This window comes from Stigmatopora argus, chromosome 11 (assembly GCF_051989625.1).
Source record: "Stigmatopora argus isolate UIUO_Sarg chromosome 11, RoL_Sarg_1.0, whole genome shotgun sequence".
Taxonomy (NCBI): domain Eukaryota; kingdom Metazoa; phylum Chordata; class Actinopteri; order Syngnathiformes; family Syngnathidae; genus Stigmatopora; species Stigmatopora argus.
In genome coordinates, this window is record NC_135397.1 from 487,234 (window position 1) to 505,373 (window position 18,140).

General features: G+C 46.1%; 2 protein-coding genes across 8 annotated transcripts in view; one reads left to right on the top strand and one right to left on the bottom strand.

Moving 5' to 3' along the window:
* LOC144084360 (GDNF family receptor alpha-1-like) overlaps positions 1-15,043 on the bottom strand; it is a 30,922-nt gene extending 15,879 nt beyond the window's left edge. The window contains exons 1-4 of one of the 2 annotated variants that reach the window (XM_077612701.1): positions 14,333-15,043; positions 12,496-12,792; positions 9,865-9,945; positions 2,809-2,964 (exon numbers count right to left, since the gene is read on the bottom strand). In XM_077612701.1, coding sequence (XP_077468827.1) covers positions 2,809-2,964; positions 9,865-9,945; positions 12,496-12,792; positions 14,333-14,372 — 574 coding nt within the window. In that variant the 5' untranslated portion in view covers positions 14,373-15,043. The remainder of the gene's footprint in view (positions 1-2,808; positions 2,965-9,864; positions 9,946-12,495; positions 12,793-14,332) is intronic. The other variant, XM_077612702.1, reaches the window with a different exon arrangement.
* Positions 1-18,140, top strand: part of LOC144084367 (coiled-coil domain-containing protein 172-like) — a 73,831-nt gene that overhangs the window by 51,398 nt on the left and 4,293 nt on the right. For 3 of the 6 annotated variants that reach the window (XM_077612720.1, XM_077612721.1, XM_077612722.1), the window contains 5 exons: positions 5,679-5,814; positions 8,334-8,409; positions 12,366-12,413; positions 17,049-17,147; positions 17,239-17,315. In XM_077612720.1, coding sequence (XP_077468846.1) covers positions 17,066-17,147; positions 17,239-17,315 — 159 coding nt within the window. In that variant the 5' untranslated portion in view covers positions 5,679-5,814; positions 8,334-8,409; positions 12,366-12,413; positions 17,049-17,065. Of the gene's footprint in view, positions 1-5,678; positions 5,815-8,333; positions 8,410-12,201; positions 12,260-12,365; positions 12,414-15,561; positions 15,772-17,048; positions 17,148-17,238; positions 17,316-18,140 lie in introns of those variants that run through there. The other 3 variants (XM_077612718.1, XM_077612719.1, XM_077612723.1) reach the window with 2 other exon arrangements.

The window sequence follows — 18,140 nt, forward strand, 5'->3', positions numbered from 1 at the left end:
AAAAGGAAGACGGTGACGAACGAATGCCACCATCCCGACTTTTTACAAGAAAACACTTGATCATCCCGTGAGTGTTTTTTTTTTTCTTTCTTGGGCTAAACGAGCCACTTCGATGTAATGAAAAGGCGACTAATTGCACTCAAGCAGCGGAGCGGCGTTTTTGGCAGACGTCCACCGGAAACGGCGGCAGGTGGCCGAGATGACGGAGACCGTTCGGTCGGAGGATCGAGCGGTCGCCGCTGACGAAAATCAGAAGAACGTTCTGTAGATCAAGTTTACGTTACAGTTGATTGACTTTGGGAAAAAAAGATGCCGATTTATTTGGCGATCCATTAGTCGACGGCGGCAGGCCTAGTTTAGCGGGCGACGGGTTAGCCAAAGGTTTCCCTTTGACACTCCGGCATCTCCAGCACTAATGAGAATCCGCACCTGTTGGCCTGCGTTGTTAGCATTATGTTGGCAATGCATTTGGGAAACTCATGAATACAAAGAGGAAGGCTAAAAATAAAACAAGCAGGCGGGAAATGGAGCGAGCCGTTGATTCGAGGGTGACCCACGTGACCCCTGCGGCCTCAAGTCAAAATGAATCGGACCCCGAGGCTTAAAGGAAGCGTATTTGGAAAGCCTCCTTTAAAAAAAACAAAGGCAGGAGAAAAGAGCAAAGCGTAAATCACACGTGGGTCGGGCGGGTGTCAAAGATTTGCCGGGCCGGCTTTCCAGGGACATCTTCGCCATCTGCCCGACATCTTTCTGGAAATTTGTCAAGAGCGCGCCACGCTCCGTCTACCTCCGCCTTTGATAAACGCTGACACGTCTGGACGCCGTCCAGACGAGCGGCGGAGCGCGGCGAGGAACGCCGGCCCTTCGCCGCTTAAGGCTCGGATCGGAAACCATCGCGCTCGTCTCGGGAGGGTCGTTATCGTTGGAGGACGGCCTTCAATTTTCAGCCTCCCGAGCTAATTTGATGCTCACCATGTCCCACGTATCCCGGCGAAAAGTCCCTGGCTCAATTCTCGGCCTATTTTTTTGGGTTTCACACAGTAAATCCATTGCGCAAACGTCCCCAACCCACGGCCAATTAACATGGAATTAATTGAAAGATGCTGCGCTCCAAAACTGTCATTCATAAGAGAAAAAAAAATGGCAAGGACCGAAAACCGAATATGAGAAGATTGGCGTCGGAAACCCAAAAGATAAAGAGTTTGGATGAAAAGTACACGGCTGGAACGGTTATTGACCAAATGGAACGGGCGGGGGCGGGGACATTCATTCTTTGCGCCTGTTGACCCCAATGTGTACTTTTCAATGTCAGACTGAACGCTCAATACACATACAATTAGCCTGAAGTCAACTCGACAACAATAACCAGAATAACTCCAAAGTGGCAGCGTGCAATAAATTGGACGGCAGATTTGGAGTTGCGTCGTTTGGTTTGTTTGTAAAAACAGTTGAGCTTCAACCTCCTAAGACCCAAACTCTTATTTTCTCTTTGATATTTAGGCTAATTGGGACCTGATGAGTGTAAAAAGAAAGAATGATCTTTTTACATGATGTCGTTTCTGAGAAAAATGATAAAAGTGCACGCCAGGACAACATTTAACATTGTAGTCTTTGACAACCAAAAATGTGACGGCAGGTCATAGGAGGTTAAAGCCACTCCCATTCGGCTACAAGTGTCAACGGGGACGAATGAAATAGCCGCTAGCATGATAACGTCTAAGAACAACAACAACAAAACAAGAGTTTTTTCACCCAACTCATTGAAAAGTGACTTCCAGAATCCATCTTGGTGAAAGAACTCTTGCATTATGAAGTCAAGAAGCATCAAATGACAACGTCTACCTCCGTAAATCCATTTTTTTTGCTTCCTGCACGCTAACCTGTTTCCGCTGGCACACAAAAGGCCATCAAATCCCAATAAATGTACGATATTAAACATTGGACGCTTCGGGAGGGCGCAAATCCAGCGAAAAGCCACAATCACGGCGCACGGCGCGGAAAGCAAAAGCTTCCAATCCATTTCATTTCATGCAAATCCTCCTCGGGGCACGCCGGAACGCTCGACGACTGCCGGGATGGCTTTTTCCTGACGATTTTGGGGGAGAGGTGGCGTTTAGCGCTAAGCCGCGGGTCGCTTCCCGATTCCTGTCGGAGAACACGGGGATCCCTTTTTAATTAATCTGGATGGCGGCGCGGCGTCCTGGAGGGGACGCCGGCGCTGCCAAGAGGCGGCCGGCGAGAGGCACTTATCGCGTCAATCACGCTCCGTACAGTAAAAGTGATTAAAAGTTGGAGTGCAGAGATGCCTGGCATTCAAATTCTCCTTTTTCCTTCCTTCTCTGGAAAAAAAAAATGAAAAATTTAAAATCTCCTTCATTTCCTCTTGCTTATCCATCGTGAGTTAACGGCTTAGGTGAACCCTAACCCTGACGGGACTGAAAACAGTTTAGCGTACTAAATTGCATCTTGGGGGATGTGGAAGGAAACCAGAGTTGGGAGAACACGCAAAACGGGATTGAGCCCTCCATCTCGGAACTGTCAGAAAGCAATGCTAACCCCTCGACCACCGTGTCGCCCTGACAAGTTTTGTAGACGTCAAATCCATTGGACTCCCAAAAAGGGTGGCTAGATACCCACTGCTGGCACCGTTCAAGAGCGGAAGACCAATTATTTTGCATCCCAAGAAATACAAGGAGCTACAGAAGACGCAACTCGCCCTTGACGAACTCCACGTAGGGACAAACAATTCATTTGACTTCACTTTAGTTGCACAGACATGCATGCACACACACACACACACACAGTTACCCAATATGGCCCAGTTGGGGTGGCCCCTCCTGTTTCTAGCGGGGTCCCGCAGGTCTTTGGAGAAGGCCCCCCCACGGCCCAGTTCGGGCCCTCTGGCCGGGGCGCCCCCCCTCGTCGGCGACAACGTGGTTGAGCTGCTCCGCGGTCGGGCCCCCTCTGCAAGAAATGCGGCGCTCGGTTCAGGACGCCTGAGCTAAGAAGTCCGGGGTCGAGGGGAGGCCGAGGAGGTTCGGGAAAGGTGGGCGGGGCAGGGGGCGGAGGTTCGTGGGGTCGAGCAACAACCGGGAAGCCATCTGACAGGTTTAGCGCTTGTTGATTTGCCTTTCGTTAGCCTTTCGCCTTCCTGACCCAAAATCTACACAGAGTCAGTCAAAAAGGACTCATGCTGAACAGGAAGTCTAAAACTGGCTATGATGTCTACGAATCCCCCGGTTTCAGCAACACCTGCCTCATTTGTTTGGTCTGGACCAAAGCTAAAAAAAATTGGACTCAAATGCATTTTGCTGAGGACCAAAGAAAGCAAATGACGGTCTTTCCTGATTCCGCCCTTAGCTTCCAAGCACCGGTAGCCTTTACCAAGATGGCCACCATGGAAAAAAACAACGCTATCACTCCGTTCTTTTAGAAAATGCCGTTGATTTCAAACGTGGCTGAGAAACAAAGAAGGTGGAATGTAGGAAGACAAAATGGAATGTACGGGGCTTATTTTTACCAAGCGTATTTGCTAGGAATCATTAACATTAATAAAGATGAAAAAGAGTAGCGGTTTGGAGCAGGTTGACTTTTGGGAGCCCCCAAACAGCATCTTTGTATACTTCTCTTTGATCTTGGCAAGCAATCCAAAGGATCCGTTGTTACCGGCGCCGCGGAGAGGGGGGGGGGTACATTTTCCGCCAAAATGGGAGCACAAAGGGCGTCTGGAGCGGGAGGCGGGAGGCCGCTTTTCCTCCATTACCGCTTGAAAAGACCACAATTGTTGCCGATCGATGGGGCGCTCGGACCAAAGCGTCGGCTCGGAATAGAAGCTTCCCCAAATTGGGGGCTATGGATTTTTGAGTTAAGATCAAACAAATGCAAATGTGAGTATCAATGGCCTCATTTGGCGGGCCAGCTAGCAAAATTGCAGCTGAGCCAGCTTGCAACCATCAAAACCAGGTCTTTAGCAAGTTTTTTTTTTTTCATGAAAGAAACTAATTAGCGCCCCGTGTTTTGGCACCATTGACGGCGATAGCCATCCAAACCATTGGGTTATTATTTGTATTTATATTTGACAGGTTTTCTTTTATATTTGTTTCAATAAAAAACGAGTGAGAGTAACATAAATCAATAAGAAAGAAAGACTGCCACCTTGTTTGTTGTTTTAAAGTGACAAACGCGTTTAATCAAAGTACAGCCACCACGCGCCGTCGTCCACTCCAAAAGAAATTCCATTTAGAGCAAAGCTTCCGCTTTAATCCCGCCGGACGAAAGCTCGGAAAGCGCCTGGACTCGCCGCTGACGGTCGTCGCCCGACAGGCGCAATTATTACGAGTGGACTATACAAATACGGTCCAGCGGTTTCTCCTACCCGACTCAATTCAACTCACACCTGAAGGATGGCGATCTTCAGAAGCCCCGGAAGAATCAATGTTGATAACGGAACGGGTTGCGCTGTCTTTGTTGCGAGTGGATGAGAGACGTTGCTATTTTCAATTGTTTTGCAGGCATTGCTTTCTTACTAAAAATTGGCTAACTGTTGAGGAAGATTCTATCACCACCAGTAGTCGCCCAAATGACAAAACCGTGATAGTGAGGATAGACCGCTGCAATGTTTTGCATACCTTTTCGGCATTGGATTTCATCGGGATGTAACGAAATCAATTGTAAGTCCTTGGAAACCATTGGGTGCTCCACTTCCTCTTTTTTGGGGGGGGTCTCTGTGTTTTCACAAAAACCCTCCAACTCCCCATTTGTACCTATTTCCTTTCCCCAGTTTCAGAAGCAACCGTTTCTTTTTTCCCCCAACAATTGAGTTTGTCCACAAATGCTGCGCATAAACGTTAGCGCCAGCGGAATTACCAGCACGCCGCCGAGAAAGTTATTTGCATGCGCGGCAAAGCCACGGCGGCAAAGGCACGGCGGCCGACCCGTCGACGCTGGCGGCGGGCCACCGCCACCTCCCGCCGATCGGAGCTGTCAGCGGCGGTTATTAATGATGACAAATGGCCCCGGCGCCCGGCGCCCAATCAAAGGTCTCTCGGAGGGGCTAAATGATTTTCTTGGCCGGCGGTCCGACGGGCGACCCGGCCGCGCAGCTGGGCGTCGCCCCCGTCACGCGGAAAAGTGATGAATTACGGGGCCGGCTGACAGGTGGTGCCGCCGGGAGGTTAACAAAAAACAAAAAAACAGCGACGGGTTTGACCTTGATGAGGAATTAAAAAGCCAATTGAGCACTAATGCCGCTCGATTGAAAGGGGGTTAGGGGGCGTTCCACCTCGAATCGGAGGGCCGGCGGCGAAAGATTTAGCCAATCTTAGCAAATGATTTGGTCAAAAAGGCCCGGAAGGATCAAACCATCAGCATTCCATTGACGCCGGAAGATGCGGCGTTTTTTTCTTTGCTTATGGGAGAGATTGATTTGGCCAGGGAGTCATAACCACAAAGAAACAAAGCAATTTCGGGAGCACTGTAAATCTCCCCAGATGGAATAAGAGCTAACTTGCTAAGAGTAAAAGAAGTCATTTCCAAAGTAATTCCATCCGTGGACATTTTCACGAGCTTTTCCTTAAATTAGAGCCTGATGGGCTAAAGCATTTCAAGTGGATAATAACGCTTTTAATACCTGCTGCTAATAATTTGCCACCGACATGGCGCATTGCTTCCCTTTCCAGACTGCGGCGGTCAACATCTCCATGGAAACTGAGCCCCACCGATCGATGACGGAAGACTTTGCGGGAGGACCGGCGAGCGTGGCGCGGAGGCCGGAGGTCAGAGGTCGGGTCGGGACCGAGACGCCCTTTTGGCCCGGTGAGAACCGTCGGCTAACCTGGCTAATTTCCTGCTTTCATTAGCGTTACACTCGCTCACGGACACCGACACGGACCGGCGACCCGTCTGGTGCCGCCAAACATCCGCCCAAAAACATTTAGCGATACCAAAAACCCCGCCGGTTCACAAGCGCGAATGAAATCCTCCAGAAAGAGAGAAAAAAGTACGAGACGGCGAGGTCGGCGAGGAAGACGTTCGCGACGGGCCGCGGCCCAACGTTAGCGCTTTAGAAGCTCCCGTCAGCGCGGCGAAAGGAAGAAAAAGAGCGAGAAATCAATAGATTCGTGTAGACGCCTCCTCCAGTTTCCAATATAACACGGCGCGCTATCGATCGGGACGCCGAGGGAATGAAAGAAATCGCTTTGCGCGCCGGCGACACCGGCTTGACATATTTACGTCACATTGCCGCGAATAACGCAAAAAAACCACACGGAGACGGAACGTTGTTCGTTGGTTTGGAGGACACCGTATGGAAGTCCATTTGTCTTTTGGTGGTGCTGGTGCCACACTTTGATAACTCCGAATTCATCGGACGGATCCAGAGACATGGAGTTGAACAGAAACAGTCACAGGCTCAACTTCAGTAGGAGAAAGTTGGCGAGGAGAGTATCGGGGGCTGGCCGTGTTGTCAGCCAAGTGCGATTTTGGGAAGGAAAAAAAAAAGGTAAAAAAACATATGAGATGAGCCGCCGAGATGGTTCTTCACGGCAACATAAATCCTGTTTGTAGCTCTGGAAGGCCTCCTCCGCATTCCCTTCTTGACTTTATCTGCCACGAGGGCACACACGCGCGCTCTTATCTCCACACGTTGGCAGGCCATAATACGCAAACGTCAAAGACCTGGAGGGCAGACACATCCTCCCCACCCCCCCGACACCCAAACACCCCAACATTACACGCAGCCCACCGAGCGCAGAAACGCCGTCTACTTGACTCATTTGGTTATTAACCTTTCAAATAGTATTACACGCGCTTGTCGTCAGATGACGGCAGGCACGTATCGTGGCTAGCCAGCGAAATGGGCCACTAGGATAAAGTACGGAGTATATGTTCTCTGTTAGTACTTATTCGGTTTCGCGCTACCGTCGTTGTGGTCGAGGGGTGAATTCATTTTGCACGACTCTTGATGGTAACGGAGGAAGGAAGGACACTTGAATATTTTCTCGTCCACTCATCGGTCACGTTTGTTCCCAGTTTAAATAGAGTGGACATCTACTCGTGACAAACTCACGATTGGACGTCTACGCAGTGAGTCAATCGCGTTATCAGAGTTTCTATTTTTCCGACGAATTTCGGGGCATTTCTATCAATGGGAGTATGTGACATTGTCGCACTGAATCCGTCCTGTCGTACCCTTGCCTGTCCTGCTCACCGCCAATAGTCTGAGCTCGAATCGCCCGGTGGGAACGGTTTTCGCGCCATCCGTTCCGAGGCCATCGCATTACATTTCAGTCTTTCGATTGTCGAAAGGCGAGCAAACGGAGTTTAATGGAGGCAATGTCCACCATCGATAGACGTCCGCTACATTCGCCGTGGGAGGGCGGCGCTGGAAACGGACCAGACGATCGATCATTTCAATTTACAGCGTTGAGTTCGACCCGATTGGGAAGAGTTGACGTTAGAGGGTTCCGCCGCGAATTCGCACGCCAGCGCGCCGTCTACGACTCTGCCGATCGTATTTTCCGCTTTTGGAGCGGCGCTTTCTTCGCCGGCGGCGGCGGTGGCAGATGTTTCCGCGAAGACGGCGAGCGTTTCAAGTGCGAGCGAGGGGGCGAGACCGACGCCAGGGAGGGAGGAGGGGCTCCACGCGCTTCGCTAACAAGCCGGGGAGGGCCAGGCTTTGTAATTACTGCGGCGATGCTTGTCAAACAAGCGGCTCCAAAAACAAATTGCTCCCCGGCACGGGCGGCGATGGAGCTAATCCCGACGACGCCGGCGGGGCCGCGGGGGCTACGCGCCTTCTTTAAACTGATTGGCTGATTAGGCTGGATTTATTGGATCATCCGTCCGGAGGGTGTACGCGTCTCGCAAATGGACAAACTTTCCCAATTGCGGCCCTTTTCTAAATGCTTCCTTTGACCGAGTTGGACTTTGATTCATTTCATAAAACGGCGAGCGAGCCCTTAAAATGGAGAAATACACTTTTTAGGCCAAGACATTCCATTGTGTTACGACAAATACATTGTCATGTGTCATTTTGTCTCAAATTTTAGATTTGGTTGATTTCCTCTTCAAAAAAAGTGATTTGTTTTTAAGAAGAAAAAAAAAATGCAACAACCCCAAAGTCATTTCATTTTAATTTTCAGTAAAATAATATACCAACCATGGCAAAAATGTTTCTTATCCCTTCTTATCTTTTTATTTTTTCATTCATAGTTAACTCATTAAAAAATAAAACATTGTAAAATGCTATTTTGATTGGCTACAAATGCGCTTATGAATTTGCCTTTTTTTATATTGATTAAAAAATTATGTCATTTGCCCCACACTATTTTCAGATGACTTTTTGGAGTCAACGCTTTTTGCCAGCACATTTGAACTACTAGGCTCCAGCACCCCGCACACCTGACAACGGTAAGCAGCATTGAAAGTGTACGGACGGCCGGGTGGGCGGATATCGGAACCACTTTTAATGAACTCTTTTGATGCCATTAGCGATGGGAGACATTCAACGGTGTGGCGCCCGCTCATCTGCCTGCTGTGAATTTTAACGGCGGGCATCCGATCCTGCCACCCTCCCACTTGAAACGAATTGGACATCTTTCGCCAATGTTTGCGAGCGGGTTCCCAGAGGCTCCATATGCCTGGCGGCCTGGGAAAAAACGGCGAGAAGGTTTCCTAAGTGGCACTTTGCGGAACCCCTAATGCAAACGTCATCTGTTTCCCGCCGTCCGGCGGCGGCCCAGATCTTCCATGATGTCACTTTTTCACCCTTTCTCTCATCGACGGAGGTTTTGCCTTAAAAAGATGGTTTAAAATCCGCTCACTTTAAGTCGAGCCGTCCGATGACGGTTCCCATTCGTGTCTTCTCGACGCGTTTTTTGATCCTCTTTCTCGCCACCCACGAAATGATGTCACCGCAGCGAGGAGGAGAAGCATTGTTGTTGTTTTTAGGCCAGCGAGGCGAAGAGGAAGTCTTGGAGGGCGAGGGCGACGGCGAGGAGGCTTAGCGCGCCACTCTTTGAGAGTATGTCGATCTCGGCCCGCGGCGAAACCGCCTTGGCGAGAAGATGCCGCAAAGCCAGGGAAGGATGTCAGAAGATCACTCTCTGGGGGTTGCCAGGCTACATCCCACGGCTAAATGGGTAGAATCGACAAATCGTCGATTGTTTGATCAACTGCGCCGAGGTCAACCGTGCGCAAATTCTTGTTTTTTCAGTCTCTCTTAATTGTAAGCATTTGCTATTTACTCATTGAGGATTTGCGTCATCTACATTTATTTTTGAAGGAAAAAAGGACAGTAAATATTGCGATATCTGTCATCTCAACAATGACACATTTCAGACACTTTTGAATAAAACAACAGATTTAAAGACTACCACGTTGATCAATATTTTGAGTTTCCATTGGATCAGATTGTTACTTAACCAACCCTTAACTAACCCGAACCCCATTGAGATCAGTGCACCGTTACACCACGCAGGTAATATTTGTTTTTTTCATCTTTGATACGCGGTAGAGTATGTCAAATGAATTTTCCTGGTTCTCAGGGGGATATGTATACTCGCAAGGACAACTAAAATGAATGTCGCCGCTCCAAATGGTGCCAAGCTAATTACGACTAGCACTTTACATCATCCGGCTGTTTGCGATGACGTGCAAACTTTGTACTCTGTCGACAAGCAAACCCACGCTGCTATCTTTCTTGGCTGCTCAATCGCCACCGTGCGGGCTCAGCTTTGGGAAAGCGGTGAAAAAAAGTAGGAAGAACAAACAGGGGAGGGGCAAGGAATATTCGGAAAAGGCTGGAGAAAACTACAGGAGGCTCCCAGACCGACCGACATGAACGGATAAACAAAAGCGACTCACCGATGATGGGGGCCAGGCGGAAAATGTCCGACAAGCGGCTGTTGACCGGCTCGTAGGGGGAATCCTCCAAAAAGTCGTTACCTGACGAGATAACATCGAATGAGACGGAGAGCAAAGTGGAGACGGGAAAACATTCTGACATTGTCCATTTTTATTGACATTTAAATGCATTAAATGCGGATCGTATAGAGGTCTAATCTCTTTGGACTGGGAGGGCCAAAGTAAATGATCCTAATCAACTCCACCACCACCAATGGGTTGAGGCTCATCTTTCTAGTGTTAGCATTGGCAGCTAATGAACGGACAAATCTCATTTGTTCTTCCTATGACCGTCGTGTGGGGTCGATTGGTCGCCGGTCTTTTGGTCGCCAGTCTTTTGGTCGCCCGGACCGCGACAACGGGCGACCAAAAGACCGGAGACCAAAAGAGCGGCGACAAAACAAGGTAAAACAAGACGGTCTACACATGAATAAAAGCCGACAATGGCCATGAGTAGTTTCACTGAGCGTGAGTGTAGAAGAAGAGTTTGTATGTACATGCGTTGTCCCTTTAAGAAGCGACGTCAGTTCAGTCAGGGTCTTAGCAAGTTCTCCAACAAAAAACAATAAAAGTCCAGGAAATTTGGAGCTTTTCTTTAGTCTAATAATTACTAGGGCATTAAGTATGACTAAATAGTCATTCGCAATTTGTATTTAGGGAATTTGAGCAACCATTTCAATGGTCATTATCAATAACCTTCCGGGCGACCAAAAGATCGGCGACCAAAAGTTGGCGACCAAAAGACCGGCGACCAATCGACAATGTATCTATGACCGTAATGCATCCTCCCATCAATGGGTTTATCGCTAATAGACGACCCATTTCTTCAAAGTGGGAGGTTGGCAGGAGATGAACATTTCACCATCAATAGCTGCCTATGAACTCAAAAATAAATTGTTCTTGGTTTGGCCAAGATTGTCAATGGCAGCCAATGAATTAACAGGGAAGAGACCAACCAGAAGATACCCCATAGAAAAATAGGAAGTGCCTGAAAATCTCCAGGGAGAGAGTAAAGCACCCCTTGACTATTTGTGCATCTTCTAGTGAGCTATATAGTAATAACCTAGCTTTGAACCTAAGCTGAGGCGCTGACGCCGTTGAAAAAAAAGTCAGCTATTGGTGCCAGTTCTCAGCCGGGTTTGGCAGAGAATCAAACCCGAAGCTCCCGTGCGTCACGTTGAACATTCGCGTAACCGCGCGCCTTTGCTCGCTCGCCACCAAACGGCACTCGTACCGTATGTTGGCAACGAAAAAAGCGTGATTTGCGGCGGTCGTAAACGTGTCTTGTTCGCGTATTGCCATGTCGTTCCCTTGTTTTTTTTTTCGTTTGTAGGCTAGCGACGCGGCTATTTGGGTCGGTCGATAGCCCCGCTGCCCCGCGGCCTCGCGCTTGATTAGGCAGCTTGGTCAGCGAGTGGATGCGGCCTCGCTGGCCACAATGACACCCCCCCCCCCCCCCCCCCCCCCCGGACCCCCTGCGGCGCCCTGCCCCCTCCCTGGTTTCATCAGACCGGCCCGGTGCTTTTCAACATTTTTGAACACGAGGGACAACTTTTCCCATCATGAAAACCCCAAAGAACATTGCCAGCAAAAATGTGAAATGGATTTTCTGGAGGCTCTTTTAACAGCCAAACGCTGTGTTTAGAGAAAAACTCAAACAAACATTTTAAGCTCATTTTTTAGTCCGCTAACGCGAGCGACACTGTCGTCCGTCGTATCGGAGTGGCTTTCGTTGCAGGCCCAGTGAAAACAAACGCCGTCCAGTTCTTCTTTAGTCTACGTATAGTCCATCCCATTAAAATCTAGCTTTCTTTTGGCAAGGACAATTTATTCCTACGATTTCCACGGGAGTGGATGAAAAACTTTGTGTTGACTGCCAGTGTGGTATTCAGCATGACACTTTTCCTAAATAATTCAAATACTGGTCTTAAATAACACTGAGTGAAAGTCCAATTGATGTTTGACTGGGAGAAGTGGCAGTGAAACGACAGAAAATACATGTTTGAAAGCATGTTTGCCTTGAGGAGAAATGAAGCGGATAGCCAAATAAATTTCAACTTGTACATCTCACCCCAGTCAGTCCAATGATGTGTCTCCAATGATGACACATCGTTGGCTGACATTTTGTCTCATCTAGCCCGCGAGAAGAGAGGCTACGGTGGTCCCTAAAGGAAAACAGGGGTGACGTTTGCGGTCTAAAAAGCTGCCGTGAGTCAGCCGGATGAGTAACTTGTGTCATATTGACACGGTCGGAAGACTCGAGTGGCTAACAATGTGTCACGTTGTTCGGCTATCGTAGACCGCAAGTCACACGCCAATCTTAAGGACACGCAAGCCCCCGACATTTTCCCACCGGGTACATTATGGAAATGCCAACGTAGAATTCATTTAATATGATATATTTCATATGATCGTATGTCGAGGTACCACTGTATTACTGATTTGTTTTTGTTTCTCCATAGACGAATGCACCGCAGGTTGACGGAACGGCCGACGACGTTCGGCATCGGGTGAGTCTCCTTGTTTCCGTTAAGCGCGGCCTCGCTCCCGATATTGCGGCGCCCCGACGGGTGCGGGATATACGGCGATTACCTTGTAAGGTCTGGTAGATGCCCCAGTAGATGCGCAGGCAGTTCTTCTCCTTCTTCATGCCCCTCTTGCAACGGCAGTTGTAGAGCGGGCTCTGCTTGAGCGCCTCCACGGCCCCGCGGCACTCCCTCTGCGCCTGGTGGCGCGCCACGGCGCTGAAGTTGCCCTCCTTGCCGGCGCCGCACTGCCGCGAGGTACGGTACTTGCTGCTGCAGGCCGTCTCCTTCAGGCACTGCTCGCTGGCCCGCACGCAGTCCACGCGCGACGCCCGCCCGCCCTCTTCGGCCCCGTGCAGCGCATCTGGAAAGGTCAAGGGGCGGCTTATTTTTACGGGCCTCTCACAAAGTTACGGCAAAGTTGGCGTCGCCGACAACGTTTCGAAATTTCGAGTTATTGCGAAGTTTCGGAATGGCCTAAAGGTGGCCACAAGATGGTGCCCTAAACAAAATGGTCTATTCGCAAATGAGCTCCCTGGACGTGTATTCGTAAATATTTTGGTTCTTTTATTTAGCGTCAGTAGGAGTTTGAAATATTAGAAACTCTGCAAATAGCTTCCATCGTTTTTGTCCTAGCAAAAATTAGCTTTGTTGTTTTTTCTTTCATCAAAACAAATTAAATCATTTTCTCGTTGTAGTAACCCGTGCTTAATATCCTACTATTGCTGTGATGTAAAGCATTTTGAATTAGTACCAAATTGCCTATATCGTTCAATATCACGATTTATTGTTTTATGTTATCACAATTCCGATACATGATTTAATTAACTTTCCGGGTATTTGGACTACCTTGATAAGGTTTTTAGAAAGCTCATTACATTCGACATATGAAACCAATTTTACTCTGTGTATCACAAATTTGATAGACTTTTTTTTTTGCTCTAAAAAATATCAAACCGGCACTGTTATTATACTCTATTGATACAAAAAGAAAATTCTAATTAAAACCATTTGTCAGTGTGATGGCTACGAGGCAGCCCTGCGTCAATATTTTGTCCGGGAAAAAATAGTCAGCGTCATTTATAGGTCAATTTTGGGGTAAAATCTCTTAGTTATGGAAGCTAACTCATCGTAAAATATATTTTCATTTAATTCTTGTGATCTTGGATGATAGATTTTTTACTTAAACTCGTAGTTTGTGTTGGTTATATTTATATTTGGATGAATTTCTCAACATATTAGTACACTTCCCTATGCAATCTAAACATTTTTCTACTGTTTGTTATACATTTTTCCAGAAAAGAGTTCCGATGTTTTGCCTATAGTTGGATCATACCAAGCACATTTGTCCTGATTTAGCTATTTTGGTTATCTTCACTAAAAGGCTCACTATATTAGAAATGCTTAGCTCATTATTATCCGTATCTTTATGTTTTGCTTTCATACCTGTCAACCTCTGCCGATAACTGCCCTTATAAATGATTATGATTCCCCTTACAAACCCCCCAAAAACCTTACAAACACCGTGTTTGTAAGGGTTTTTGGGGGGTTTGTAAGGGGAATCATAATCATTTAAAAGGGCAGTTATTGGCAGAGGTTGACAGGTATGTTTCTCCAATCCACAATTTTGATGGTGTTTGATTTGCCACTTTGGAGAGCTTGTGTCGCTGCGTCAAACGGTCAAAACATTAGAAACACTTCCATAATACTGCGATTGGAAGGAAACCTGGTTGTCTAGCAATATGCTTCATTTACTCTCACGACGTGAATTTCTCCCCCACTCGCGCATTCAAACTTGTACGGCAAAAAGTTGATTATCTACAGCTCTTGTCGCACTTTCTGCTCGAGGCCCTGAAACGAGGAAAATCCCCCCCACTCCAAAAAAGCTGAAGATGTACCGGTACCTAAAAGCGGCAGAAGAAGCCAGAGTCCAGCGAGCATCATTCTCTCCTCACGCACCAAGCACACAAGCTTCGTTGGAAGGAAATGCGCAAAGTTGCCTTCACTTTAAATCCACGGGAAGGAATTCCATTGCGGCGCATTCAAAAAAAAAGAGAAGAATAGAAATCCTGTGGTGGACTTGTTGTCAGCGAATACCACTGGAGAAGCTGGCTGGAGAAGCTGGATGGAGAAGCTGGCTGGTGCTCGTCCGACGGGATGCTCGCGTCTGACCAAGTGGCGCATTGAACAGCGAGCGCGCGCCTCTCAAGTGCGCCACCGCCAATGCTTGCTTGCACACACACACACAAAAAAGACAACGAAGAAGAGGAAGAAGAAGACGCTAAATGAGATCAACAAACAGCTCGGACGCAGTGGCCGAATAACGAGCGCAAATACATATTTATCTTTAATGAGCGGCGTGGTCCCAAAGTACGCGTAATGGAAATAACCTGACGGTGAAGGTTTTTTTTTGTTTTTGTTTTTTTCCTGCCCTTTTCTTTTTCTGCTATGCTCTCGAAAGCATCATTTGCAGCATTTATGAAGTGTTTCATTAAGTTCCCTCGCAAGCATCGACCTCATTTACAAACCTATTAAAACTAAACACACAGAAGAGTTGTTTTTATAACAAGGTTTTGATGTTGGGTTGTTATTTTGGCCTGTAAGTGGACAGCTTTAAACTGCTTGCAATCGGATTATAAATCATTAAAATGTCTGTCATGTGGTTCACCTGATATATATCGCGTGCAGTAATCATAACCAGGTCAATATGTATATAGAGAGAGCATAAAGAGTGCAAATTACACGCGACCAAAACAATGTGAAACGTAGAGGACGCTGGCGCCACCTGTTGGTGCTTTAAGTGTGTTAGTTTTCATGTATTTTACACTGAAAAAAGCATTTTTAAGTTAGTTTTGTCCTAGTTATTCAATTTGATATTTTAAGCCGCCCTAATACTGTGCTGATTACGTTATTCTCATTAAGGGTTATATTATTTATTTACTATTTTGAATTCCCCCATTTTCATCTATATATGTTGAATAGAATTTTGATATGTAGCATTTTTTATGTATACTTACATATTCCTTAAGTGCCTTACGTGTACGTATTGTGTAGATGTAAATGTAGGCATCAAGGGGTTAACGGAAGCAACAACAGCAACAACAAATTCAAATTTCTGTGCCAATCACAACGAGTCATCAAATCCACTTGGAAGGGGTTGGCTGGCTTTGGGTGATCAAGTTTCATTGCCCTTGACGACAACAGACGACCAATCCAATTGGTCTGCGAATCTTACATTCAAACGATAATATCAACATGACTTTTATTACGACGTGTGGGCCTAGCAAAGCTGTGCCGACATTGTGTGTCTCGGGCACTAATTGGCAAGTTCGACCTGGCGGTGGTGAGTTGCGTCTATTACCAAGTCTGCACTTAACACTTAAAATGAGGCAGAAAAACAACATACTTCGCGTTTTAGGGAGGATTGTGTTACTTTGAAGGTCGTTGCTGTTTCAAAATGTTTCAATAAATTACGTATTTTACGTGCTAGCAGGTTCAACAATCGAAGGACTGTTATTGCTAACATGTTAGTATTGTTGTTTTTAGCATTCGGCTGACGCTGCGTTGCAACTTTACGAAATTACTTTCATTTGTTACGACTTTATCGGCTAAAATAGTCCAAGTTTTAGTCAAGGTTGTTTTTTTGTTTAGTTCTTTTCAATGCGTTTTTTTTTCTTCCTGGGGCTTCGTTAAGCTAGCATGTAAAAACGTGGTTGGGCGGGGCTTCGGTTTGTCCAAAAAAATGGACACAAAGGAATTGTTTTTCATATATAGAACATTAAAGTCATATTTAAGCTATATTGGCAAACTGGTGCGAGACTGCTCACTTTTTGGCTTATTAACATTAGTTGTGGCCTACTAGCTACAATGTGTGTATTGACTATCAGCTAGTTATTCACTCGCTATACACTTATTCAAATAGCAAGATTACGGGGCCTCTATTTTGAGCCCGAAACAATATCTGAATCATAGACTCGTGTTAATGATATTATGTTCATGAATACTTATTAAATAGTTCGGAATTATCTGTGATATACCTTTCATTGCTTCGGGTTTAAGCATTTGACCAATCACCTTATTGTTGCCAGGGTTAGAAATCTGCCCGGGGGGCCCCGGACCATATAATACGTTCGTTCAAACTGTTGCTGTAACCAATCAGAGTTCGAGTACGCCAAGGCCTTACAGCGGGCGTATGGAAACCTCAACAACTACCCTGTGATTGTATAGTGAGATAGTAAAAGCCAGAGCTAGCGATTTGCATCTGTAGTCAACCACACAAGCAAATATAATGTTTTGTTGTCAACCCACAGTTGCTGAAGGAGAAGAAATGTATTTATTAATTAATTGATTTAGTTGCAGATTTACTGTCAATTATATTTTCGGGACAGACTTTTCAAGAGAAGCAAATTGTATTGCTGGAGGTGATTTTTATTGTTATTTGCTGCAGGTCGTCATGGTGTTTTTTTGTTTTGTTTTTATTCCGCAGTGATTTTTTTTGTTTTCTTGGTGTGGCTTAAATGTCCAAATTGTGTTCACTGTAAAGTGTACATTTCACTCTGTGCCCTACAGTTAACCTGTCACCTTGAGTATAACTTTTATTAATATTTTTAAATTCTTTAGTACTCCTCACATCCACCATGAGCTTGGACAAAGTTTTTCACCAAAACCTCCTTGCAGAAGAACAACATTTGAATGAGCAGGATCAAAACTTAAAAGATGGTGAGTCATATTTTTTGCTCTTTGTGGTTCTAGTTATAGGACATATTTAGTCTTCTACCATATTTACCATGACATTTTTTCATGTGTATAGCCATAACCGCATGTGAATCACAGTTGAACATTGCAAAGGAAAACTACCAGAAGACCACGGAAGAACTTGAATTGAAGGTAAACGGATATTTATCAAACAATTTTGGAATGATTCATCCTCCATTGTCCTGCTGCTTTCCACTTTATTCGTTCCCAAATGGGATCAACGAAACGTGCTAATGGACGTCACTCATGTATTACTCAATGAAGAGTCATCAAGTGTGACTGTCGAGTGACGCATCTGCAGAAGTCGAGCGCAATGGCATATTGACAATCTGATCCCTTTTATGATCCAAAACGTTTAATCTCTGGTTCTTTAGATAAGGGCGGCGGGGGATCGATGGCGAGCGGCGCCGTCCGATCAATGGCTAATTTCCACCGGATAACTTTAGCCGACGACCCTACGTGCGCGCAAGATGCCGCGTCTGTCCAACAATATTGACGTGGCTTTAAATAAATAGGGAATAAAACGACAAAGTAACAATTCATCAATTTAAGAGGAATAACTTTGAATGGTCGTCAATGAGTTAAATGTAAATTCCAAATAAATGTTTAAAAATACATAACTCCAATGTTCACTGATAGAGCTGTGCGACATGACAAAAATTGTTATCACAATAATAAAATATCAGTCTATTGATAATTATATCTTTTTTCCTTAAAATTCAAAACTTCAAACTTCTGTCAACAAATAAATGACTTTCCTCTTTATTCAATTAGGAAAGTTTCAGTTAGATTTATTTAATAAGGGAGAGCGCATATTAATGAAGATATTCATATTCATGTTAATGAACATATGTAACATTGTAGCCGAGGGCTAAATTCTATCTTTAGTCGCATGTGCAGGTTGAAGGTAAACAATGACACACAAACCCTTACTTGATAAGAAAAGAAAATATAAAA